The sequence below is a fragment of the Aquarana catesbeiana genome, linkage group LG03, assembly GCF_042186555.1.
Source record: "Aquarana catesbeiana isolate 2022-GZ linkage group LG03, ASM4218655v1, whole genome shotgun sequence".
NCBI classification, from domain to species: domain Eukaryota; kingdom Metazoa; phylum Chordata; class Amphibia; order Anura; family Ranidae; genus Aquarana; species Aquarana catesbeiana.
The window spans coordinates 500,871,570-500,899,200 of record NC_133326.1 but is presented as its reverse complement, the minus strand read 5'-3'; the positions used below and the strand labels follow the sequence as shown (position 1 = coordinate 500,899,200).

General features: G+C 44.2%; 1 protein-coding gene across 3 annotated transcripts in view; it reads right to left on the bottom strand.

Moving 5' to 3' along the window:
* The window catches only part of LOC141132540 (uncharacterized), a gene marked incomplete in the record, with an annotated part of 127,613 nt that overhangs the window by 38,250 nt on the left and 61,732 nt on the right, over positions 1-27,631 (bottom strand). For all 3 annotated transcript variants that reach the window (XM_073621090.1, XM_073621092.1, XM_073621091.1), the window contains 4 exon segments: positions 4,146-4,283; positions 5,449-5,568; positions 8,783-8,989; positions 9,785-9,970. In XM_073621090.1, coding sequence (XP_073477191.1) covers positions 4,146-4,283; positions 5,449-5,568; positions 8,783-8,989; positions 9,785-9,970 — 651 coding nt within the window.

Here is a 27,631-nt window from a genome sequence, read left to right as displayed (position 1 = left end):
CTGTCAAACACACTCCGCTCACTTTTCAGAGGAGCAGAAGTGCCTGCTACACCACTTGTGAATTTGCCCTTAGTTGCAAACAGTAGCGGCACCCTTAGGGCTCACTTTTCAGAGGAGCAGAAGTGCCTGCTACACTTGTGAATTTGCCCTTAGTTGCAATCAGTAGCGGCACCCTTAGGGCTCGTTCACACGTAAAGTTTGGGGGTGCTAAAACCCTGAGGTTGCGTTGCTTTTTTTAATCGCCCCCAATCCCTACCCCCTTTAGCTGCTGAGGCAGCAGCCAAAAGGTGTACACATGCCGCAACAGGAATCAAACCCCCTGTTACTTTAGGTGGGTGCTACCTCCTGCCACTTGTGACCCATTCAAGGAAATGGGGCCACTCTGCAAGTGCCCCACAATTGCATGCTTCTGCGGGGTACAAGGGGTTAAAGCAGGAGGTGGGAAATCAACACAAGGCTGCCTGCTTTAATCCTTTGTTTGCTATACTGCACAAGGTTGCAGGGCACTTGCAGAGTGGCCTCATTCACTTGAATGGGTCATGCTTGGCAGGTGCTATACCCACCAACCATGATAAGGCATAGAACTCCTGCTGAGGCTGTGACATGTGTACACCCTTGGGCTACTGCAGCTAAAAGGGGTGTGGTTGGGACAGGGATGATCAAACATGTCTTAACTATGGGGTTTTACCACACCCCAAACTGCAAGTGTAAATGAACCCTTACTGTTGTGAGCCCCCTATAAGGCTGCTATCACACAAGCGTGCTGCGGTTTACCTGCACCACAGGCGCAGTGCAGCGCATCTGCAACTTATCTGGGTTAGCTTTGCCACAGACTTCTATTATATTATGCAGGTGTGATGCACTTTCTGAAGGCACACAAACTCCTGCATTCAGGAAGTGCACCAAATCCACAGAATATAATTGAAATCTATGGCTAAGTGCAGCAAACCTGCAGGAAAGCTGTAGGTACATTGCACTGCATCCTCGTGGGTAAACCGCAGAACACAGTGTGAAAGCAGCACTATACTATTATGCCCAGTGTATTGCTTCACACTGACCTGAAGATCTCTTCTTTCCTGCTGTTGGCACTGTTCTGGAGACCGATAGCCGGCATGAGAGGTGGAGTGCAGGTGGTATCACTCTGCATAGGACAGAAGCCAGGACTACAGAGGAGGCATCAGCTTACAGCTCCTGCTCCTCACTACAGATCCAAATTTACAAGTAGTACCTCTGAATTGCACTCTGATGCTCTGGGATGGCGGGTCAGCAAGCCCAGACCAGGATCTATTAGTTACCTGGCTGCAATCTACTGGCAGATCGTGAGCTTTGGTTTGCTGACCCCCACTTTAAGTCATGCTTCGATATTTATTTCCACCACAGCCTGCTTTTCTTCTCCTAGTAAATGCTACCCTTAAAGTGGTATTCCAGGATAACCCTAACTGCTCTTAAAACTGTCCCCTCAACACCAACTAAACACCTAAACTTACTAACCTGTGTACAGTGATGGAAAAAAGTATTTGATCCCCTGCTGATTTTGTACATTTGCCCACTGACAAAAAAATGATCAGTCTATAATTTTATTGGTAGGTTTATTTTAACAGTGAGAGACAGAACAAAAATATCCAGAAAAACGTATTTCAGAAAAGTTATGAATTGATTTGCATTTTAAATCAGTGAAATAAGTATTTGACCACTTCGCAAAACCCTTGCTGACAATCACAGAGGTCAGAAGTTTCTTGTAGTTGGCCACCAGGTTTGCACACATCAGGAGGAATTTTGTCCCACTCCTCTTTGCAGATCCTCTGCAAGTCATTAAGGTTTTCAGGGCAGACGTTTGGTAACTGGAACCTTCAACTCCGTCCACATAATAATTTCTATGGTATTAGTGTCTGGAGACTGGCAAGGCCACTCCAGGAGCTTAATGTGCTTCTTTGTGAGCCACTCCTTTGTTGACTTGGCTGTGTGTTTTGGGTCATTGTCGTGCTGGAATACCCATCAACGACCCATTTTCAATGCCCTGGCTGAGGGAAGGAGGTCCTCACCCAAGATTTGACGGTACATGGCCCCGTCCATTGTCCCTTTGATGCAGTGAAGTTGTCCTGTCCCCTTAGCAGAAAAACACCCCCAAAGCATAATGTCTCCACCTCCGTGTTTGACGGTGGGGATGGTGTTCTTGGGGTCATAGGCAACATTGCCCCTCCTCCAAACACAGCGAGTAGAGTTGATGCCAAAGAGCTAGATTTTGGTCACATCTGATCACAACACTTTCATTCAGTTCATTAGCAAACTTGAGATGGGCCTGTACATGTGCTTTGAGCAGGGGGGCCTTGCAGGCGCTGCAGGATTTCAGTCCTTTACGGCGTAGTGAGTTAATAATTGTTTTCTTGGTGACTATGGTCACAGCTGCCATGAGATCATTGACTAGATTCTCCCGTGTAGTTCTGGGCTGATTCCTCACTGTTCTCATAATTATTGAAACTCAGCGAGGTGAGATCCTGCATGGAGCCCCAGACCAAGAGAGATTGACAGTGAAATAACACCAACTGTTGTCACCCTCTCATCAAGCTACTTGGCGATGGTCTTGTAGCCTTGTGTAGGTCTACAATCTTGTCCCTGACATTCTTGGACAGCTCTTTAGTCTTGGCCATGGTGGAGAGATTGGATCTGATTGATTGCTTCTGTGGACAGGTGTCCTTTAAGGGAGTGCTCCTAATCTCAGCTTGTTACCTGTACAAAAGACACCTGGGAGCCAGAAATCTTGCTTATTGATAGGGGATCAAATACTTATTTCACTCATTAAAATGCGAATCAATTCATAACTTTTTTGAAATGCGTTTTTCTGGATATATTTGTTATCATGCTGTCTCTCACTGTTAAAATAAACTGACCAATAAAATTATAGACTGATCATTTGTCAGTGGGCAAACAGAGGCTGCTCTGGTCTGGTAACATGATCTGTGTCAGCTAGTGGCAATTGCAGGGTAAAGGAAGAATGCTCAAACAGCTAGTAAAGCTGGGAGCAGTGACGTTACCCATAGACTTCAATGGCCTATCTTTTGTCGCCCCTCCTCCCCTGCAGCAGTGCTGGTTGACACAGGGGAGCTGGATTACGAAGTTGGACCAGAGCAGCCTGAAAAAAGAATATACCTATTTCTTACACAGGTTAGTAAGCATAGGTGTTAGGAGGGAGGAAGGGGACAGTTTTAAAAGTACTTATCCCATAATTCCACTTTAATAAGGCTTGCTATTTCATGTTTAGGTAGAATGCAACAAGCTGAATCACCACCGGGGGGATGTTCTGGGTTATACCATACAAATAGGAAGCCAAGCAAGATGACTAGCCCCAGACTAACTCAGATTGGAGGAAAGCCAGGATGTGACCGTAGAAAAATAAGATCCTAGCAAAAAAAACTGAAGACTTGCCTAAAGGGGAGGGGTTATGCCTTGGAGGGGACTTCCTGTCTAGTTGTAATGCCAACGTTCAATCACCTAAAGCTAGGCAACATCCTTTTTCTCAGTGAAGATGCTGCCTCTTACCATCACAATTCTGAATACTATGCTGGCAGAGCTGGGTAACAGCTAAATCCCTCATCACAACTGTCAGGCGGTGCGTCCTCCTGTCAGAACACAACAACACAGCAGGGGAGATCGCTGTACAAACATCAGATTGAACGAAAATAAACCTAGTAGTGTGTACTAGGCTTAAATCTCTGTATATTTTATTCTAAAGAGCATAGCAGCAAGAGGAACTAACACCCCATTGCTTGACTTGAATAGCTGCAGTGTGTGATGAGTGGGGAGATCTTACTGGCACACTCATGAGATCTAAACAAAAAAAATCCTTGGTTATTCATCAAACATCAGTTTTATTGGTTTCTCTTCATCAGAGTCATTCTCCTCTGAACCGCTCTCTTGCTTCTGTGTATTTATTATTTTGCCCAGTGTTTAGCTTTAAGGCTCTGTATATAAAGAGCACAGCAGCAAGAGGAACTGAAACCCAGTGGCTTGACTTGAATAGCTGCAGTGTGTCATGAGTGGGGATACCTTACTGGCACACATGAGATCCTGGGTTATTCAAACATCAGTTTTTTATAGGCAGTCTTATTGAAAAAGCTAAAAAGGGGAATTTACCCCCCATTCTTTACCTTTTTCACAGGTTCCTCTTCATCAGAGTCACTCTCCTCTGAACTACTCTCTTGCTTCTTCTGTAGGACTGAAGGACTCTGTGTTGTAGTCTTCCTAACACTAGGCTTTTCTGCAGGTTTTGGAGTAGCTGCAGGAGGCTAGAGGGAAAAATAACTGCAAGAATAAACTTAAAGTGGATGTAAACCCGAAATTTTTATTTTTATTTTTTTAAATGTCATAATGTAGAGTATAAGATTTCCTATCATTTGAGCCCAGTCTTGCCACAAATAGTTAATTCAGCTCTGAGCAATCCTCTTTTATTATTCAGTAAGATAAAACTTGACAAACAGAGAAAAACGTTGTCAAATAATCCCCCTTGCTGTGAGTGACAGGTGATTTACATATCTTGTGCACTAGCCTAAGACATGCATTATTTTTTAATTCCCACCCCCACTCCTTTCTTCAGCAGCTCTGCAAGGATCCACACCTCAGGATGTTTTGGCATGCTGAAGTCATGTGGTTACTTTCCTGTCTTTTCACTGGATGTTAGAGATCATAGCAGAAGTTCAGTGTAGGAAAATGCACAGGAGAAAATGCATATTGACAAGGGGAGTGTAGAGGTGGGCAGGGAGTCTACGGACATCACGACTCCACCCACCAAGCTCCAGACAACAGACCCACCCACAGAATATGCAGTTTTTCAGCTCTCATAACAGACAGAGGGGAGACATTTGACAGGTAAAGATACATGCAGGAGGCATGTATATCCTTAAAGGTAACCCCTATGGCAGTAGTTTAGAAAAGATGACATTGGTTTTACAGCCACTTTAAGAACTTGCAAACCTCAGGTTGTAGTGCAATCACATGTCTCAGCCACCCATGCTAGTATTTGGTATTAAAATACATCTTTGTTGTTAAATACACCAATTTCTATTAGTGACCATCCAAAAGGATACCAGGAGTTCCCGCTTCCCTTTCTACATATATGTCCAGATGGCTCAGTACTTAAGCAAGAGGCTGCGTGTTGTGACAGAGCAATGAAAAATCAGAAAAATACGCCATGTGGGTAAAACAACTCCCTTATATGTATTTAGATGTGTATTTAGTGTTTTGCCCGGTGTTCAGCTTTAAGTCTCTGTATCTAAACACAGCAGCAAGAGGAACTGAAACACCATTGCTTGACTTAAATAGCTGCAGTGTGTCATGAGTGGAGATACATGACACACGCATGAAAAAAAAAATAGATCCTGGTTTATTCAAACAAATTTTTTATAGCCCGTCTTATTGAAAAAGCTAAAGGGGGAATATACCCATATCCCTTACCTTTTTCACAGGTTCCTCTTCAGCAGAGTCACTCTCCTCTGAACTGCTCTCTTGCTTCTTCTGTAGCACTGCAGAACTCTGTGTTGTAGTCTTCCCAACATTAGGCTGTGCTGCAGTAGGCTAGAGGGAAAAAAAAATGAAAGACCTATGACTGCAGGAATAAAACGTAAGAGAAGACGCAATCCTCAGGTTGTAATGCAATCATGTCTTAGCCATCCATGCTAATTTGGTTACAAAATGCATCTTTCTTGTGAAATACACCAAGTTTCTATTAGTGAGCATCCAAAATCTAGTTGCCTTGCCGTCATTTGGATTCCCTAGCTCCAATATTTAGTAAGTCACTGACTGGGAGTTTCTGCTTGCCTTGCCTTGTACATATGTACAAATGGTAAAGGAAATCGCTGGCAAGTCAATTAGTGATCGTCTGCTGCACCTGAAATTCCCTGAACACCGGGAATATGGATTAAATGTGTGAAGATGCGCTGACTATGTGTTAAGGATTAAAAAATAATCCCACTGTGAACAATACAAAAGGAAATAAACCTGTGTTAGTGTAAAAAATGTATATATATTCTGGACTGCCCAAATGAATGTCAGTGCCATATATAAAAGGAACACAGTTTCACTTTCAAATTATACAAGTGAATGGACTTGAAATGTAAATCAAAATAATCTAATCTTCCATTGAAGACTAGGTACCACTGGGTGTTTTCCACATTCCACTCAGCCACAGCCTGACTATGCTTGCTTTCAGAAAATTTGGAGCTGAAGAACGTCCTGACCACGATCCACAATGCAGTGCAGAGCCTAAGCAGCTTAAATTTGAACTTTAGTCAGAAACTACTAGATAGTTAACTTCAGTCTGGCCTCTTTTGCAGGGATAGCTATGTAAAACATTAACCGCTTCAGCCCCGGACAATTTGGCTGGCCAAAGACCAGAGCACTTTTTGCGATTCGGCACTGCGTCGCTTTAACTGACAATTGCACGGACGTGTGGCGTGGCTCCCAAACAAAATTGACGCCCTTTTTCTCCTACAAATAGATCTTTTTTTTGGTGGTATTTGATCACCTCTGCGGTTTTTATTTTTTGCGCTATAAACAAATAAAGAGTGACAACTTTGAAAAAAACGCATTATTTTTTACTTTTTGCTATAATAAATATCCCCAAAAAAATATATATAAAAATATTTTTTTTTCCCTCAGTTTAGGCCGATACGTATTCTTCTACATATTTTTGGTAAAAAAAAAAAAAAAAATTGCAATAAGCGTATATTGATTGGTTTGTGCAAAAGTTATAGCGTCTACAAAATAGGGGGTAGTTTTATGGCATTTTTATTATTCTTTTTTTTATTAGTAATGGCAGCGATCAGCGATTTTTATCGTGACTGCGACATTATGGCGGACAATTTTGACACATTTTTGGGACCATTGGCATTAATACAGCGATCAGTGCGATTAAAAATGCATTGATTACTGTAAAAATGTCACTGGCAGTGAAGGGGTTAACACTAGGGGGCAGTGAAGGTGTGTCCTAGTTTGTGTTTTAACTGAAGGGGGATGGGGACTGTGCAGGGAAGCTAACAGATCGCTGTTCATACTCTGTACGATCTGTCAGTTCTCCCCTCAGAGAAACGGAAACTGTGTGTTTACACACACAGTTCCGGGTTCTCCGTGTGCCCCGAGCGATCGCGGGAGCCCAGCGGTGATCGAGACCGCCGGGCACACGCATCGGCTCGCTCGCGCCCCCTAGTGGCCACAGGGCGAAGCGACGTTTCATAACGTTGTTTCGCCCAGCCGTGCCATTCTGCTGCAGTACAACTGCAGCGGCTGGTCGGCATGTGGTTAAAGTGGATGTAAACCTGATTCATGAAATATGACCTAGGCACATCCATCTAAAGTGTTTTATTATCTCTCTCCAAAGACCTAAGTCCTGTGTGTTACCGATGTTTCTTTACTCTGTTAGCATAACTTCTGACAAGTTCCCCGAGATGGGAGATGATAGTAGCTGAAAATGTGTGTCCAGGGAGGTTGCTATAAATGTATATAAATTGATCAGCAGAGAGCTTTGTCTTGTCACAGCACAGCTCTGAAAGTATCTTCCTTCTTCTGACAATGTGGAGTGGGGGTGTGTGCCTTTCCTCCAATCAGCTGTCTCCCAGTATAAGACAGGAATACACACCCTTACAGCGGAATGAGGAAGTGAAAATTCAAACCTGATGTAAGAATTCTAAAGAATATAGAAAGAGAAAGACAGCAGATATACATGTAAAACTTATGTAGGGAGATTAGTTTCATTCCTGAGATCATCTGAGGCTGTTCGATTCACTGGGTGTACGGAGGGTTTACATCCACTTTAAAAATCAGTGCCTAAACGGTTTAAAATCCAGTAATACAAAAATATCTCACCTTGCTCTGCGCAAGCTCAGTTGCGTTCCATTTTTAGGTACTGTGTCGAATTTGTAGAGGCTGATCTCCCGACAGCCTTAAGCGGAATTAAACCCCCCTATCCTTTACAGCCAAGGAGGTTTGATTTGTACCAACCGTTGTGCTGCACCAGAGATTTGATGGTTTGACAGTTTGGTTGAGGACACAAGCAAATGTGACAGCAATCCCAGCATTCCAGGAATTACATTTTTTTTAAAAACTGTTAAAATCGATGGGTTTAGTTTCGTTTTATGATTTACTGTTGTTCACAAGCTCTGGGCTTCAGCAAAATGGCAGCCTCCAGCAAGAAGAAACAGGTGCAATGCTGGAGGCAATTTACAGCACGCACTCATTTTGGTAGCATAATTATTAATGTAGAATGTATGCTCCTTGCTAAAGAACATTATTTTTTATCAAGTTGTTATGGGTAAAGCTCTACTTTATTGAGGTGCTAATATAGCACTGTTGATTGATGAAATTCTCAAAAGTCACAATTCACCACGACACTACCTGCACAGAGTTTGCATGTTCTTCCTGTGCCTGCATGGGTTTCCTCCCACCCCCCAAAGAAATGCTGGTAGATTAATATGTTCCTGTCTAAAATGGCCCTAGTAGGTAGGAGTGTGTATGAATGTGAGTTAGGGACTTTAGATTGTAAGCTCCTTGAGGGCAGGGACTGATGTGAATGAACAATTTATGCATACAATGTTGCGTAAATGGAAAGCACTATACAAGTACATGTATGAAATAAAAAACAAATTTTGCTTAAGTTAGACTAACACCATATACTATCTGACTGGTTGCTATGGGTAACCGCTTTTATTTAATATTCTACAAAAGTGAACCTAGAGTAAGTTAGAGCATTACATAACCAAGAAAGAGTAATACAATTCTTCAGGGGGTATAGTACCTTCTCAGCTGTATCCTCTTCACGGTCTGATGACTCACTGGAACCTTCCTCATCCGCCCTCAAGGGTGTTTTAGCCACACTGGTACCAGTAGACTTGCCTGGTAGAGGTTTAGGTGCTAGTGGAGTCTTAACAACCTTGTCGGACTGGTTTTCTTGTTTCATCTTTATGGCAGTTGGACCTGGAGCAGTTACCTTCTGTACAGCATTCTACAACACAGAATTTACACAGAATCTGTCATCTCTCAGCAGCATAAAGCAGGGGGCGGGCAACTAAATTTCACACACTGCTCTCCTCCCCCAACCATTTTTTTACTTAGTGTAATGGAAAAGCTGTCAGAATTGACAGTTACATATATGTTACAGATAACAGAACAGGAAACAAGGAGAAATCACACTCAGAGCTTTGAAAACATTTCAGGTCTCGGGTTTGTAACCACTTTAATCTCTCATTTATCAATCTGGTCAGCAATGACCCTACACAAACTGCAGCTCAGGAGCCAATGCCTGGCAAAAAAGTATAGCAAATAGAGGAACAGCAATTTCCATAGGTAAATGATACAAGAATTCATCTTTTAACCACTGCACTACAACTTTTTTCTGTGCTGGCATCAACAGGTCCATGCAGTCAATTGGAAGCTTTGTCATGAATAATGCCTGAAAATTATTCTGTAAGGAAGTAGAGCATAGACTGATCCAGACTCTTCCTTTCACTATGAATGCACCACTGAACAAACTACTCCAAGGTGAAGTTCATTGTGGGTTAAAATAGCCCCTGACTTTTTGCATCTCTTGTGGAAGCCAGTGGCAAGATTTCATCTGCTTTACCTGGCTTTGTCATCTACAATAGCTATCTGAAACCAAGCTAAGGGAGCCTTGCTCCAAGATCATTTCTATGATGTTCAGATTAAAGATCCAACAAGGAACCATCTTGTAATAGTGAATGAAGGTGGAAAACATCTTAGACTCTCGTACAAGTAATGCATTGATGATACGCTAATGTACCTTAACTACAGGTTCCTCTTCACTATCTGAAGACTCACTCGAGCTATCGGTATCTACTTGTTTCGGCTTTCGTTGGCTACTGACATTTGTTTTACCAGGCACCGGACTTGTCACATTGGGTGTCTTCAACTTTCCAGAGACTTTTGGTTGAGCTGCTTTCACTGCAGTAGGTACTGGTGTGTTAACCTATTCAACCAAGATAATAATTAACACAATTTTTAATGAACCTTTTTTTTTTTTTTTTTTTTTTTTTAACAATCAGGAGTGCTTTATTGAAAGGAATAACTCACAGTACAAAGCAAACAAAAATATGCAGTACTTACAATGTCATACAGTCCACATATATGTCTTCAAGCAATATCAATCTTCACATAATGTCTATCGCACATTATCCAACATAAGTAAACATAGTACACTTAATGCAGTAAGGGAAAATCACATGTATGGATCATATCAGGCAGGGTAAGAAGGAGGAGAATGAGGGGGGGAGGGCAAGGGGAATGGGGCAAGAAGATGCAGGAGGAGGGAGAGGCCATACAGGAGGCGGTGAAGAGAAAACCAATCAATCCCACTATAACTCATTTATCTTTGGACATAACAATCAGTATGAGAGTCCTATAGCTTCTCTACTAAGTAGTCCAAGGAAGCCAGACTTTGTCAAATTTCCATGGGCATCCCCGACTAATGTACGTCAACTTATATAGAGGCAGGGCAGCATTAATTCTATTTTCCCAGGATGAGAGGACTGGGGGGCCAGCAGAGGTCCACTAGCAGAGGATTTCTTTTTTGGCATAATAGAGAAACGAGATTAAAATTTTACTGTGGTGAGATCTATTCTCATCCTCATGTATTCCCAATAGGGCCAACTCAGGCGTTCTGGGGACAGACAAGTCCATCAGGACATTTAAATGATGAAATACCCCCGCCCAGAACGTCAACAATGCGGGGCAGTCCCAAAACATATGAAGGTATGTACCAATCTGCATCCGGCATCTAGGGCAGTGTGGATCCCTATCAGTGTACATCCTGGATAGTCTCGGCGGGGTAAAGTAAATTCTGTGCAAAAATTTTGTTTGTATAAGTTTATCTCCAGCTGAGACCACCAGTTTAGGACCCTGCTCCAGGCAGGTCTCCCAGTCCTCTCTGTCCAATGTGGGGATATCTAACTTCCATGCATTCCACAACCTATCCATCTTGGGAGAGTCCTTAGGCAACAGGGTATTGTATAAAGCAGACAGGGGCTTCTTTAAGTCACTATCAGATAAGAGATCCTCCAATGGGTCCAGTTGGAGGAGTGGTGGGACAGGGAACTGTGCCCTAAGCCAAGTGGTGCAGCTGGGCATAGCGGAAATACATCCATCCTGGGAGCCCATATTTCCTAGACATATAGGCAAAGGACATTAGTACGCCAGCGGGCATAATATCTTTTAGTGTTTTTATACCAAAACCTGCCCATAGCTGGGGATCAGGGATCGTTTGAAAATGGGGTAAATTAGGATTCCCCCAAAGAGGCTGGACAGGTGCCCAACGCTCCACGAGGGAAAAACCCTTTCCGGCCGCTTTCCATACCTGAAGTGTTGCTCTAGTTGGAGCAGGCAGCTCCACATATGCCTTAACCCCTCTGTAAATCAAATTTTGTAATTCCAGTATAGACCCCAGGCGAGCCACCTCCACACAAACCGCGGCATTAGAACGTTTCCCCTCAAACCACCAATATGTCGTCACAAGCATCGCAGCCCAGTAATAGATCTTAAAATTGGGGACAGCGAGCCCACCCAACTGTATAGGTAGTTGCAGTGTGGATTTTGCCAGTCGTGGAATAGAGCCATTCCAGATAAATGAAATGATATAACTGTCTAGTTCCCGAAAAAAGGAAAACGGAATACAAATCGGGCTATTTCTGAACAGGTAATTGAATTTGGGCAAAAGCATCATTTTTAAGATATTTATAAGCCCCAGCAGGTTTAGAGGAAGTCCAGACCACGACTGACACCTCTCCTTAAGGAGACGGAGCAGAGGAAGCATGTTGAGGCCATAGTACTGGGCAACATCTCTGGACACCCAAACCCCCGAGATATTTAAACTCCGATACCCATGTCAGAGGCATATCGTTCGCCCCATCAGAAGCCCCACTGTGCAAAGGAAAGAGGACCGATTTGAACCAATTTATGCGGATCCCTCATGCAGTGCCAAACTTAATAAAAAGATCCAGGGCAGCTAGTAAGGACGGTCCAACGTCGTTCAAATAGAGCAACGCATCATCCGCGTATAGGGATATTTTCTCTTCTAGTCTACTATCTGCAGCCCCTTGACCTCCATAGACTCTCTAACCAACATTGCCAGTGGTTCCACTGCAAGGGCAAATAAGCTAGGTGACAATGGACATCCTTGGTGAGTGCCTCTGTGGAGTGGGAAGGGATCCGAAATCCTATCATTAGTGCGCACCCTAGCCCTTGGTGCTCGGTACAACAACTGAAGCCAGTGAAGAAAGCCCGGACCAAAACCAAAACGGTGCAGCACACCCCAGAGGTATTCCCACTCCACAGAGTCAAACGCCTTTTCGGCATCCAGAGAGGCAATCACTCTGTGTCCAGAGTTGTCATGAGTCATGGATAAGTTAAGGAAGAGGCGTCTTATATTGATATCCGTACCCTTGCCCGGCATGAACCCAGTCTGATCCACATGAATCAGTGTTGATATAACCGACGATAAACGAGTGGCAAGAATCTTGGCCAGCAATTTGGTGTCCACATTAAGTAACTAAATGGTTTCTATACGACGCACATTCCTGAGGATCCTTACCAGGCTTAGGTATCAAGACAATGATCGCCTCTTCCATAGACTCGGGCAGAGCATCCCCGCCGGCAAGTCCAGACAAAAGAGATTTGAACTTGGGCGCAAGTTCTACATTCTGGGAGTAAAACTCCGTAGGCAGTCCATCTACCCCAGGGGTCTTTCCACTCTGGAGATCCCCAATAGCAACCTGGAACTCCTCGAGGGAAATATCCCCATCTAGCATTGACCTATGTGCATCAGATAGCATTGGGAATGGGATACTATTCAAATATTCCTGCAATGCCGAGGGGTCACCGTCTGCTCTAGACGTATATAGATCTCGAAAAAATTAGGAGAACCTATCACTAACATCCTTCGGCGAGATCAACAGTTCCCCCTGGGCATTACGGACACCAGCAATGTGTGTGGATCCTAACTAACCATGCGCCAGCCAGGCCAACAACCTCCCGTTTTTATTGCCGTATTCAAATATCCTTTGCGTAGAATGCAACATAGACTTTTTAGTTTGTTCCACATTATGTAATGAAAGTTCCCTCAGAGCCCTCTGCCATGTTTGATGATTAGGGATAGTTGGGGGATCTGATATATGTCGCCTAACAAGCCCCCGCCTCCTCCTCCAATAGTTCTAAAGCCTGAGAAGCCCCTTTCTGCAATGAAGATATACGGGATATGTATTCTCCCCTAACCCATAAATGTATCCCAAAGGATAAGGGCATTAGCAGATTCTCTATTTCTCAACCAAAAATTACAAATAGCCTCTGACATTGCCTCCTGAATCCTGTCATCCATCGCCCAGAACCTTGATAGACATAGACGCCACAGCCTTGGACCTGATGACCTATCCAAGGAGACAGCAAGACTAAGGGGGGCATGATCTGATATTCCCCACGGGAGGTGTTTGACCTCCCTCATCCAGCAAAGCGCACCCGTGGACACATAGACCAAATCTATTTGGGAAAGGGTTCTATAAGAGTGACAGGTGTATTCTCTATCTCTAGGGTGAAAATGTGTCCATGCATCAGTCAGCGCAAATGTGGTTGCCCAATTTAGCAAGTCCGAAGAGATGCGAGCCCCAGAGCTCAGTCTATACATCTCCTGAGAGGGCACCAAGTTAAAATCCCCGAAAAGGAAGATCTCCTGGGTGCAATACCCCATAACAATTTGCATAATGTCGTATAGAAGTTGAACCCTCGCAGGAGGTGGAAGATAAAGGCCCACCAGCACCAGCCGTCTAGCATACACAGTCATATGAATAATCACATACCTTCCCCCAGTGTCTGTTTTAATATCAAGAACCTGGAAAGGGAGGGATCAACACACTCACACCCCTGGCGTAATTTGAGTAAGTAGAGTGATAGTCTGCTCCAACCCAAGCCCTTTTTAGGCAAAGGATCCTAGAGCCAATCAGGTATTTCTCTTGTATGATGCATATGTGTGGTGTGTATTTCTGTAAAAATTTAAAGACAAGAGACCTCTTAAGGACTGAGTTCAGTCCTCTGACATTCCATGAAATAATGGAGATATTAGCCATAAGACAATCTGTAAGGGAGAAGTATTTCGGATCCGCAAGTCCCAGCCATCCCCAAACATGACCTTAAAGACATTTCCTCCAGTCCACCCACCAAATGAACAGTACGTAATGTGAGAAGTGATAAACAAAGCCACATCTGTAAGTAAAAATTGCATAAATGAAGGGCAAAGGGGCCCCATTGTATTCAAAGCAACTCCAGTTTTGAACAGTAATTTTATAATTCCCCAGTATCTGCAACGGCAGAAAACCCCCCCCCCTCCCCCACATCCCCATTGAAACTGGTGATGCATAGGTACCCAAGGAACCCAACTAGTAAAACTATAGTAGGGGCGTTTATAGTAGATGGTGTTGTCTAACAAGACAACAAAGATGCTGGTGTAATAGTAAATGTATAGACATTTCTCCTGGGCGATTCCAGGGGCACATCTTAGTTAACAAAACTGAAAAGTAACCCATACTCCCTCCTTGCTCATTTTACAAGCGTAAGGAGCTATATAACGCTAACAAAAGCTAGTAAAACTATGGATATTTGCAAACCCATTCTAGCCCCTAGGCTCTTACAGTGCATTAACAGGAATATATGACAGAATTCAACAACTCAGCCTAATTCCCTATTCCATGTCTGGAAGCTGTGCATCCAACTAATGGGTGACCGCAGTACCGGAAACAGGCAGTATTCATTAAACCAGAGCCACTTTGAAAATGCAGATACGGTTCATCATTTAGGATACATTCAACATGATATCCAAGACCGTTAAGCAGTGATACGGTCACTGCCTCTAGACCATAGCAATAACAGTTCCCTGCAACTCAATGGGTAGACTATAGAATATCATCTCTGTCCCGTTTAGAGTCCTGTCCATCCATCTATGTTGTTGTGTGTGCAAAAGAACCGTATGGCAGTCAACTGCAGATACAATCGTAGTAAAGTCATTCATCCAACCATTTAAGGAAAGGAAAAGGACTCCATTTGCCCCATACACGTACCAGCACCGGATCAGCCATATTATCCAGTACAGCGGAGTTTTAGGCTGCCAAAAGCAAGTGCCGGGGCTTTACAAGGCCGCGAACAGAGTAACACAATAGTGACTGATTCAAAGCTCCCCTAGCCAGCAGCATAGCATCCAAGCAGCCTGGGGGAGATTCAGTTAAACCCCCAATTAACGATGTCGCGGTAAGGCTTCAAGCCAGGTGGCCGCATCCCGAGGAGATGTAAAAAACCTCACCGTCTTGCCGTCCTGCACTCTCAATCTGGCTGGAAATAGGATGCTATATTTGATATTCTGCGCATGCAGGGATGTTTTCACCTGGTCAAACGATCTGCGCAGCTTCTGCGCTTCAACAGAATAATCCGGGGAAAAAAGCAGGTTTGCATTTTGGAACTTCAGCTGCCAAGCCTTGCGCGCCTCCCTGAGAACTTCATCCCGGTCTCTGAAATTAAGCATCTGGAAAATCAGGGTGCGGGGATTAGAGCCGGGTGGACCGGGGACAGGAGGGATCCGGTGTGCGTGCTCCACGGTAAAGGAGGGAGAGAACTGAGCAGCCGGGAGAAATGATTTCAATAAATCTTCTACAAATACTGTGGGATTCTTCCCCTCAGCCCCCTCTGGGATTGCCCACAATCTGGAGGTTGTTCCTCCGGTTCTCTGAGCCGTCCACTTTATATTCCAAGGCCCGGACGTTTGTAATGTGGGAATGGATGCAGCATGCTCCACAACGGTATCCTTCGTCAGCCCCACTTTCTACTCCACCTCTGTCACCCTCGATCGGATTTTATCCTGGTCTTGGCGGATCAAGCTCATATCAAGCTGCACTGCCTCAATCTTACTTGTCAGGGTGGCCTGGCATGAGGCAGTCGCAGCCATTACCTCCGGGAATCCAAGCTGTGGCATCTCTGCCGGATCGTCAGCTTCGATCTGCGACGCCATGTTGGATAGCAGCCGCGGAGAGTCTGCCACACGGTGACCCACAATCTGGGCTGTATCCTCCAGGGATTGCGGGAAACAAAGCCTTTTCGCCTGCCGCCATGTTCTGTATGGCATCCGGGCTATTGTAGCTTAGTAACCTGGTGAGAAGGCAGCCAGGGATCAGGATAAAAGAAATAACAGCCAGCAAAGCTCGGACTCACACGTCCTCCTAGGTTGCCATCTTGGCCACGCCCCTATTTTTAATGAACCTTAAAGTCAAAACAAACTTGAAGCTGATTTCCAGGAATCTTTATGTACACTATATCCTGGCATAACATTCTACTTTAAAAAAAAGGCAAAACCCCATATCTTACAAATATATCTTAATGTAGAACTAAAGGCAAAACCTTTTTATTATAAATGGAGCAAGGGTGTGTTATAATCTTTTCAGGGGTTTTTTTGCCATTTGTGCTCCAATGGGGAGATTTCTCTGTACTTACTGTTCCATAGCCAAAACAGGAAATCCCTCCAAAGTGAGAGAATTCTTGGTAGTCTCTAGGGTCACAAGAATGTAAAAATTGTAAACATCATAAATAGAGCATGTGGATCTCCTCAATGGGGCCACAATAAAAACCTGACAGCTGTTTTAACCCCTCTTTATCTAAAACTTAAAAAAGAAAAATTGACAAAAATTTTGCCTGTGATTATACTTTAAATCCAAGTTTTGTAATCAGTATACCCCCTAGTAGGCTTTTTTACGAGTGTGTACTCTGCCGAAGAACCGCTGCCAGCTACATGCAACATTACGACGGCATGCTCTGTGGAGGATTGTGAAGGGAGGTCCATGATAGCTTTTACCATGGTGTCTGGTACACATGGCATTTTCCATACTCACTAAAAGCTGGGGCAAGCACTGGGCCTGGACGTTTTTTCCGGACATTACTGTCGCAGATACGCCAAGATCCTGACCCCACCCCCTGCCCCCCCACTTATGTTCCTTTTGAATGATCTGAGAAAGGGCTCTTCTATACCACTGTATGAAGACAATGCCTTTATTCAGATCATACACAATCCAGAGGAGGACCACGGTGATTGTGCAAACTACCACCCAACCTCACTCATTAATATAGATCTCAAAATAATGACCAAAATTTGAGCCACTCATATGAATACCATCTTATCTAAATATATCCACCCTAAGCAAGTGGGATTTGTCCCTGATAGACAGGTGCCAGACCAAACTACACTAATGATCAAAGTTAGATCAGCTTTACACTCAGATTGAGATGGTCGGGGGAAGAGGGGAACTACTGCGCTTCCCCGAAAATAAGACCGGGTCTTATATTAATTTTGGCTGCAAAAAACACACTAGTGCTTATTTTCAGGGGATGCCTTATTTATTTACTCTATGTACAATAATCTACATTTATTCAAATACAGTCATGACATGATAGCCTGCACAGTGCTTGTGCTGTGTCATTAACCCCTCTCTATGTTCTAAAAAAACCTAGACTAAAACAATAAAATGTTTTTTTGGACAAATGTGGAAAAAGGTAATGCCGCTCTGCAAGTTCAGTGGCCTGTGAGAGGAGACCGTCCACTCTCGATGGGAGTCAGGTGCAGACTGTGCACAAGTCTATAGTAACAAGAAAATCCTGGACTGCTGCAACTCTGAAAACAGACATCTTTATTTCATGCATAAAAATCCAATAAAAGTCATCAGATACGATCAGAAGCTATGAGTAGGCATCTTTGTATGTGAAACATGTTAGCTAATACTATCTTCTGATCGTATCTGATGACTTTTGTTGGATTTTTACGCATGAAATAAAGATGTCCGTTTCCAGAGTGCAGCAGTCCGGGATTTTCTTGTTACTATAAAATGTTTTTTTTAAAAAGTTCCTGTGTCCTGTTTTTTTCTCCCCACCTGCTCAGGAGTTAGATTTATGACATTCTGTAATCCCAAAAATAAACCTTGGTTAAAGTCATTGTAAAATTATGTAATCTGGTTTGTAAATAGATAATATAAGGTGCAGTGTCTCCTTTTGTAACTTTATTGTGGAAAATACCTTATTTACAGCACATGACCCGCCAAAACTGGCGGGTCACGTGCAGATGAACCATTTTCATATTACTGGGTTTAGTAACACTTTGAGGCCTAAAGACAACAGTCTCTGATTCCATCTCCTGGGAACGCTCTTTGTGTTCTGTGTTTTAAAACCTCAGTGTTACTTGTATGCACAACACTTTGGGAAAGGCACTTTTGACCAGAAAGATAATACTACAGTGGTACATAATCCTTGAAAAAGAAGTCTTTTGAAATTGTTTAAACAAATTGGATTTCTTCAGCTTTTTGACACCTGGAATGTGTTGTCCATGGTGCGATACTTACGTGTAGCTAGGAGATAGATACCACTGTAAAAACTTTTTGTAAAAAAATCTTTGGTTATTTTCAATAAGTGGATATGTCATATATATAGATGGTGATATGAAGCACAGAGCTATTACATGTACTATATATTAATTTTTAAATAATATTTTATAAGAAACTTTAATAAAATGAACATTTTACTATGTAAACTATGTATTTTTTTAACATGATATGTTGTATATACTTGAGTTCCCTATAAAATCCCATTACAAGAGGAACTTTTGTTATAGTTCGCAATACATTACTATACATAGAGGTACCTGAGAGGGTTGCACCCAGTCTCCTATCCCATTTTTATTGGCCTTTGAGTGTTTCGCAATTAAGCTTCAACGTAACCCAGATATACAACGCATTTATTATGGGGATCTTGAACACAAATGCTCCATATTTGTGGACTACATCCAGATGCTCCTCTCTTTCCTAGTCACCCCAATACCCAATTTATGCTTGGTGTTGTGATGCTTTATGTCCATCTCTGGCCTTAAAGATAATCATTCTACGTCCCTAGTGCTTAATATATCCTTAGAAGACCACACTGCTCACACATTACAAAATCCATTTCCTTTTAAATGGCAACAAGAGGCCCTTTCATACCTTGTATTTCTTTAACCCCCTTCTCTCCATACATTATATCAGAAAAATTATGCTTGGTGGACCAACAAAGGTCTGATATGCATTGCAGATCTTTATGATCATAGAGGTGTCTTGTCAAAACAGTTTATTTATCCTACAGGAGAAATATCAGCTTCCTAATTCAGAACTGTAACGCTATACCCAATTAGCGCATTTCTTAGCTACAAGCTACACTAAATCGAACTTCTAATTTAACCTCCTCTACACCAATGGACTATTTATGCAGGAATTTAGACACACTGGTCACATATCTAAAATATATAATATATTGGCCTCCAACTTCACCAAGCTGTTCTATATGAATAACTGGGAACAAGACACAGGTGAGGATTTAGAAGTGGAAGATTGGTGCAAGATGGCACTTTGTAGTGTCTAAAACATATGTTAACACTTCATTGATTGAAGCAAACTATAAAGTTTTCCTAAGGTGGTGCCAGAGAGCGGCATCTTTTGTCCTGGATGCCTCCCCGCTGGGTTTTAGAGGTTGTGGCCTGGACGATACTATGATCCATACCTGGTGAAATTGCCAAAAAATCAAGTTAGACTTACCGGTAACTTGTTTTCCAGGAGTCTTTCAGGGCAGCACCTTGGGAGAGCGTGGCTCCACCCACTTGACAGGAAACACACCTCCACCAAACTTTAAAAGGTGGCTTCTTCCAACTTATCAGTAGTAGTAGAGAACCTCCGGCCCAAGCTGGAACACATAATCAGAATATGGTTAGTCACAGCATAGTAATTTAATACAATAAGGGCGGGTTGCTGCTGTCCTGAAAGACTCCTGGAAAACAAGTTACCGGTAAGTCTAACTTGATTTTTCCCTTAACGTCTTTCAGGACAGCACCTTCAGAGGATAATAGAGACTTACCCACTAGAGAGGGACCACAGCCTGCAAGACCTTTCTGCCTAAAGCCTGTTCACTTGCTGACAGAAGATCCAGTCTGTAATGACGGACAAACGTAAGGCAACTTGACCACGTAGCCGCCTTACAAATTTGATCTGGGGTGGCACCAGCTATTTCTGCCCATGCAGTGGCCTGAGCCCTGGTAGAATGTGCTTTAATCCCCAGTGGGGGAGATAGCCCCGACAAAGTAGGCTGCCAGAATAGCAGATTTAAGCCATCTAGCTATTGACCCCTTAGAAGCTTGTTGGCCCTTCTTTTTTCCAGAAAAAAGTATAAACAGAGAGTCCAAGGACCGAAAGTTTTTTGTTACTTCCAGATACGGTAATAAAGTCCTTCTTACATCCAAATTGTGGAATTTGCTTTCTTTTTCCCCCCAAAGGGTTTGAACAAAAGGTTGGCAGGATGATCTCCTGCGACATGTTGTGGGCTGATGCCACCTTTGGCAAAAACCCAGATCGGTTTTGAGTATAATCCTATGTGTAGATGGATAAAAAGACTTTAACAGCTAGGGCATGCAGCTCAATAATTCTTCTTGCTGACGTTAATGCAACCAAAAATAAGGTTTTAAGAGTAAGATTCTTCAGTGAGGTTTCTTGTAGTGGTTCAAAAGGTTCCTTTGTGAGGGTTTGTAGGACCACTGATAGATCCCAATTGGGAAAGTGCTTAGCCGGAGCTGGCCTGGATCTGGTAAGTGCCTTGAAAAATCTTATAACCAAGGACTCAGAAGAGATTGGTCTTTCTAAAAATACTCCCAAAGCGCCTATTCGCACCTTAAGCATGCTGAATGACAAGCCTTTGTCTGCCCCATTTTGAAGGAATTCTAAAATTGACACTACATTTTTTACCTTTCTATTTGTCAAATGACAGAAAGAGTTGTAGACTTTCCAATATTTAGCATAGATATTTCTGGTCACTATTTTTCTACTGGAAAGTAAGGTAGTTAACAAAAGTTGTGACAGACCTTTGTTTCTTAACAACTGCTCCTCAGATACCAGGCGGTGAGGCTTAGACTGGCCGCTTCCGGATGCTGTATTGGACCTTGAAGGAGCAAGTCTTGCCGGTGAGGCAGCTGCCAAGATGGTTTGACTGCCATCTGTAGAATGGTGGTAAACCATGCCCTTTTTGGCCAAAATGGAGTAATTAGAATTACTGCCACTTTCTCCCTCTGTATCTTTCTCAATACCAACGGGAATAGTTGAAAAGGAGGAAAGGCGTAACCTAGATAAAAGTTCCAGGGCTGAATTAATGCATCTGTCCCCTGGGAACGGTTGTTTCTGTGAATTGAGAAGAATACCGGGAGTTGCGTATTTTCCTCTGACGCAAATAGGTCTATTTGTGGTTGACCCCAGGCCCTGGTAATCATTGCAAAAACTTCCGGATTCAAGCTCCATACTGCCTCCTGAATCCACCTTCTGCTTAGATAATCTGCCACTACATTTAGGGTGCCCTTGAGGTGGACTGCTGATAAGGACAGTACACGATTTTCTGCCCAAACCAGGATCTTTGAAGCTAGCAACTGCAGTGTTTTGCTTCTTGTGCCCCCTTGTTTGTTTAGGTAGGCTATGGTAGTGGCGTTGTCTGAGAGGACCTGGACATGGGAACCTTGAAGGATTGGAGAGAAGGCATCTAATGCGAAGGCGACTGCCCTTAGTTCCCTCCAATTTGAGGACCTTTTTGCCTCTGACAGACCACACTCGTGTGAAGTTTTGACCCAGGTGAGCTCCTCAACCCCACACGCTGGCATCTGTCGTTACCACCTTTTCTATTGGAAAAGACCAGAGCAGGCCCTTTGACAGATTTGCCTGATTTCTCTACCACCAAAGCGATGTTTTGACTTTGATGGGGATTTTTACCTTTGCTTCCAGAGATTCTGTCCTGTGATTCTATACTCTCAGGAGAAAAGTCTGAAGAGGTCTGAAATGTAACCTTGCCCATTGAATGGCTGGCATGGTTGAGGTTAGGGTTCCTAGGGTTGACATGACTTGCCTGACTGACAATTCCTGATTTGTCTGTAAGGAGGCTACAACATTTTGGACTTTTACCTTTTTCTCTTCTGGGAGAAAAATTCTCTGTTCTATTGAACAGATTTGATACCCCAGGAATAGTACTTCCTGGGCCGGATTGAAATTTGACTTTTGCATATATCCAACTCAAGGCTTCTAGAAGACCTTGGGCTTCTTCCTTTACCAAGGAGTCAATGCATGCTTGAACGTCTTTTTCCAGCCTTCAGTTAACTTAGTTTTGCATGAAGGACATTTCTTTTTAATCCCAGGGTCAAAGCTCTTGGTCTGCTATGATAAGGGAACAAAAAGAGAAAAAAAAAAGACAAACCATCCTTTAGAGTCAGCCTGAACACTCAAGATGCTCACCACAGGTGCACAGTGAGAAAAAACAACAGACTCATGTGCCCTGACAGGCCCCTCCGCCACCAGGGGGGAAATACCCTCAAGCCCCACTAAGAATTAGGGAGAAGAGAGCTAGAGAGAGACCCCACAGTAAAGTAGAGCAGAATCTACAGTCTGCTCCTTACCTGGGCCTTGCTGGTGCCTGTGCCTGTCCCACTTGCTGCGGTTCCTGAGTCCATGCTGAGGCAGCAGCGTGATGCTTGTGGCGAAAACGTCGGTTCCAGACTCCAATGACGCCTGTGCGCCAGACCGGAACCGGAAATATGTAGGCACCAGACCTATTCCTCCCTCCTCCCACTGCGCTTCCGGCGGAAATGACGCCTAGTGCCTGCTCGTCGGATGCCGCCCCACTTCCGGTTACCTCACATCTGCCAGATGCAGTCCTCTGACTGCCCTTCCCAAGATGGTGGCGGTGTCAGGAAAAAGAAACATGTCCTGGCCAGAAAAAAAGTGCCTGACATGCCTGACACCCCCCCCCCCCCCCGGATAAGTGACTCCTGGAGCAGTGCTAGCTCTGATGAGGGAGGAGGAGCCCATCCACTCGGCACTACGTAAGCCTGTGGAGATGGGAGGAACTGGCTCTCTTGAGGTAAGAAACAAAATAGTGGAGTAGGGAGCCTGGTCTCTTAGCACAGCACCTTGGGAGCTCCTAGCTCCCACATGTGTTCCCTCCGGAGGAAACACAAAAACTGATAAGTGGGAAGGAGCCTCCTTTTAAAGTTTGGTGGAGGTGTGTTTCCTGTCAAGTGGGTGAAGCCACGCTCTCCCAGGGTGCTGTCCTGAAAGACGTTAAGGGAAAAGGAGGTTCTGGATCTGTACGTATAACTTTATTTACTTGCCTAAGTGAATCGTATTAAAATCACCATACCGGGCACTACTGGGGCGCCCGGTAGAGAGGACGCCGGGACATACGAGGAGGCACATAGCGTTCATATTTGTGGCAGCCAGATTTTCAATTGCTAGGTTATGGAAATCCCCTATGATCCCATTCAACCTACTAAAATCAGAGTTAACATGGATGGTTAATGGACACCTATCAGCGATCTTAAAAGACAAGCTTGCCTTCTTGCCTGGATGTCTTCTAAAACGTGTTTGACTTTGTAACTTTCTGGACAGGGTGCACTTCTTACTTTGTCTATCCCCCTCCCTATAGACTATTTTCTCCCCCTATCTTTATTGGGTTTATTTGTTTTGTTTTCCTATACAGTCCTCCAGCGATTTAAAGTGGAATAGGAGCTAAATTTTGACCTGCCCGCCAGGGGTGTGCGCAAAAACCAACAAATGGCACTATGAAACTACATGATCAATGCCCATCTTATGCAGGTGAAAAGCACAAGGTGCAGATAGGAAGATTTAGAATGCTTTTAAAAGGTTGTAAACCTCCAAAGAAAAAATTCCCCCCAAAAAAACAACCTGCAAGACAAAGGCATAATGAGCTAGTATGCATAGCATACTAGCTCATTATGAAATTTTCACCTTAGAACGATGCCCTGAATCAGCCACAGCACGCTGCTGACAAAGCCGACATTATTCCCAGAGTTACTTCGGGCTCATGGGCTCCAGCGCTGTTATTGGCCAGAGCTGTGATGAAGTCACTCTCAGGCCCTGAAGAAACCGCACAAGTGGGCCGTTCCTTCAGCCTATGACGCTGGCTGCAAGTTTAGGAGATATTTGCAGTACCTACAGGTAAGCCTCATTATAAGCTTACCTGTAGGTACAATTGAAGAGGAAGACTTTACTTCCTCTTTAACCACTTCCCGCCCGCCCTATAGCGGATTGACGTCCGGGAAGTGGTTCTGTTATCCTGACTGGACGTCATATGACGTCCAGCAGGATAACATGCCGCAGCGTGCCCCCAGGGGCGCGCAGCGCGGCGATCGGTGGAGCGGTTTGTCAGTCTGATCCGGCGGAGGCTCTTTACCACGTGATCAGCCGTGTCCAATCACGGCTGATCACGCTGTCAATAGGAAGAGCCGTTGATCGGCTCTTCCTCACTCGCGTCTGACAGACGCGATTAGAGGAGAGCCGATCGGCGGCTCTCCTGGCAGGGGGGGGTCTGCGCTGATTGTTTATCAGCGCAGCCCCCCCGCAGATCACCACACTGGACCACCAGGGATCGCCACTAGGACCACCAGGGAAGGGGCAACATGTGGATGGCCAGGTATGTAACCCATGGCCATCCACATGTGCCCAGTGTGCCAATCAGTGCCCACAAATGGGCACTGATTGGCACCATTATGTTGCAGTGATGCCCAGCAATGCCACCCTTAGGGGCATCACTGCAAACAAGCAGTGCCATCAGTGCCACCCATCAGTGTCCATTCATGCCACCTGTCAGTGCCCATCCGTGCCCATCTATCAGTGCCCATCTGTGCCAACTATCAGTGCCACCTATGAGTGCCCATCAATGCCACCTATGAGTGCCCATCAGTGCCGCCTATAAGTGCCCATCTGTGCCACCTATGAGTGCCCATCAGTGCCGCATACCAGTGCCACCTATCAGTGCCCATCAGTGCCGCCTATCAGTGCCCATCAGTGCTGCCTATCAGTGCCCATCATCAGTGCCCGTCAGTGCCACCTCATCAGTGCCACCTCATTGGTGCCACCTCATCGGTGCCCGTCAGTGCAGCCATATCAGTGCCCGTCATTGAAGAAGAAAACGTACTTATTTACAAAAAAGTTTTAACAGAAACAAAGAAAAACTTGTTTTTTTTCAAAAATTTCGGTCTTTTTTTATTTGTTGCGCAAAAAATAAAAACCGCAGAGGTGATCAAATACCACCAAAAGAAAGCTCTATTTGTGGGAACAAAATAATAAAAAATTTGTTTGGGTACAGTGTAGCATGACCGCGCAATTGTCATTCAAATTGCGACAGCGCTGAAAGCTGAAAATTGGTCTGGGCGGGAAGGTGTCTAAGTGCCTGGTATTGAAGTGGTTAAAGGTAGCAGTCACCCATGTAAAGACTTCTGAGAAATCTGGCTGTCAAAGAACTTAGATTAAGGCAAACTTGGTGAACATTATGGCAACTGCAGTGTTTGCTGGAAAACATTTGCAATTTAGTGACTGGTTCATATGTTTCGTTCCTATAAAACGCTTTTTAAAAGCAAGAAAATTTAATTATGAAACAAATATATTCATATTCCTACTGAACAATGCAGACCATTAAAAAAAATCCCCAGAAGCACCTATGTTGGGTTCTTATTTTGTAAAAACTGTTATAAAGCTAAAGTTAATGATTGGTATTTGGAATTCTGAAATGTAGAGGTTAGTCGTGACCAGAAGACCAAAAAAAAAAAAAAAAATCCTAGCATTCTGATCATATGACTACTATTATAGGAGTGCTAATTGCGGACATAAACCAAGAGTTTTGTTACCCACTTATCAGCTTAAGGGTCCTTGAAATTTGACAAGTCTACACTGGGAGAGACTGTATAGAAACATGGTTGGAAAAAAAAAAAAAAAGGAAACGTGGTTGAAGCAAGAACAGTTTTATTGCATACATGTTGCACTGAATAATTAATTTAGGACTACTGTTCACTATGTTGGAACTCAACCACTTGACCACTGGGCACTTAAACCCCTTTCCTAACCAGACCAATTTTCAGCTTTCGGTGCTCTCACATTTTGAATGACAATTACTCAGTCATGCAACACTGTACCTATATGAAATTTTTGTCCTGTTTTTCACACAAATAGAGCTTTCTTTTGGTGGTATTTAACCACTTGCTTACCGGGCACTTAAACCCCCCTCCTATCCAGACCAATTTTCAGCTTTCGGCGCTGACGCACTTTGAATGACAATTGCGCGGTCATACAACACTGTACCCAAATGAAATTTTTATCATTTTTTCACCACAAATAGAGCTTTCTTTTGGTGGTATTTGATCACCTCTGCGGTTTTTACTTTTTATTAAAAAAATTTAAAAAACTGATTTTTTTTTTTTAAAAAAAAGTTTATTTTTTTATATTTTGTTTTAAAAAATTTTAAACGGGTAATTTTTCTCCTTCATTGATGTACGCTGATGAGGCGGCAGTGATGGGCACTGATAGGCGGCAGTGATGGGCACTGATGGGTGGCAGTGGCAGGCCGGGTACAGATGGGAACCGCTGGGATGGCTGAGCATGGATGGCTGGGTATTGCTGAGTATGGCCGAGCATGGACGGATGAGTATGGCCGAGCATGGACGGATGAGTATGGCCGAGCATGGACGGATGAGTATGGCCGAGCATGGACGGACGAGTATGGCCGAGCATGGACGGACGAGTATGGCCGAGCATGGACGGACGAGTATGGCCGAGCATGGACGGACGAGTATGGCCGAGCATGGACGGACGAGTATGGCCGAGCCTGGACGGACGAGTATGGCCGAGCCTGGACGGACGCCTGGCTGGCCGAGCCTGGACGGACGCCTGGCTGGCCGAGCCTGGACGGACGCCTGGCTGGCCGAGCCTGGACGGACGCCTGGCTGGCCGAGCCTGGACGGACGCCTGGCTGGCCGAGCCTGGACGGACGCCTGGCTGGCCGAGCCTGGACGGACGCCTGGCTGGCCGAGCCTGGACGGACGCCTGGCTGGCCGAGCCTGGACGGACGCCTGGCTGGCCGAGCCTGGACGGACGCCTGGCTGGCCGAGCCTGGACGGACAAGGGGCAAGCTTAAAGTCTGTCCCGGGGGCACTCAGTCCAGTCCTGAGTGCCCCCGGGACAGACTTTAAGCTTGCCCCATGAGAGGATAGGATTTGGGAGAACATCCATAGCCGTTGTCGGCTGGTTGGCTATTGGGCAAGGAGTCCTGACGCATCGGTCCATCGGTGTCCCTTGGAGTATCCTTGTGGTGGTTCACCCACATCTGCTAAGCTTGTTTTGACCCCCCTGAATAAGGGCGGTCACAGGCTTTCTGGTAAGCCTTTTATTCATTTATTTGGTGGCGGGCAACATTGAACAATGAAGATGTATCCCTGAAATCTGCATAGAATACTCTGCATCAAATACACTGTTATGGACTTTTATGTTCCTTTATAAGTCTTCAATTTTTCACTCATTTTAGTTTATGTGTTCACGTTCTAAGAAGCACTTTATATAATTAACACGCATGATTGTGATTTTGTCACTATTTTGATATATTGACTTTGAGAACCTTTTTCACCATTTTAATAATTGGTTGATCAATTTCATATTTTACTTCACATGTCCAGCGCTGCACTTTCTATACTATATTTTGTTTTTTGTGCCCTCATATCGGGGTT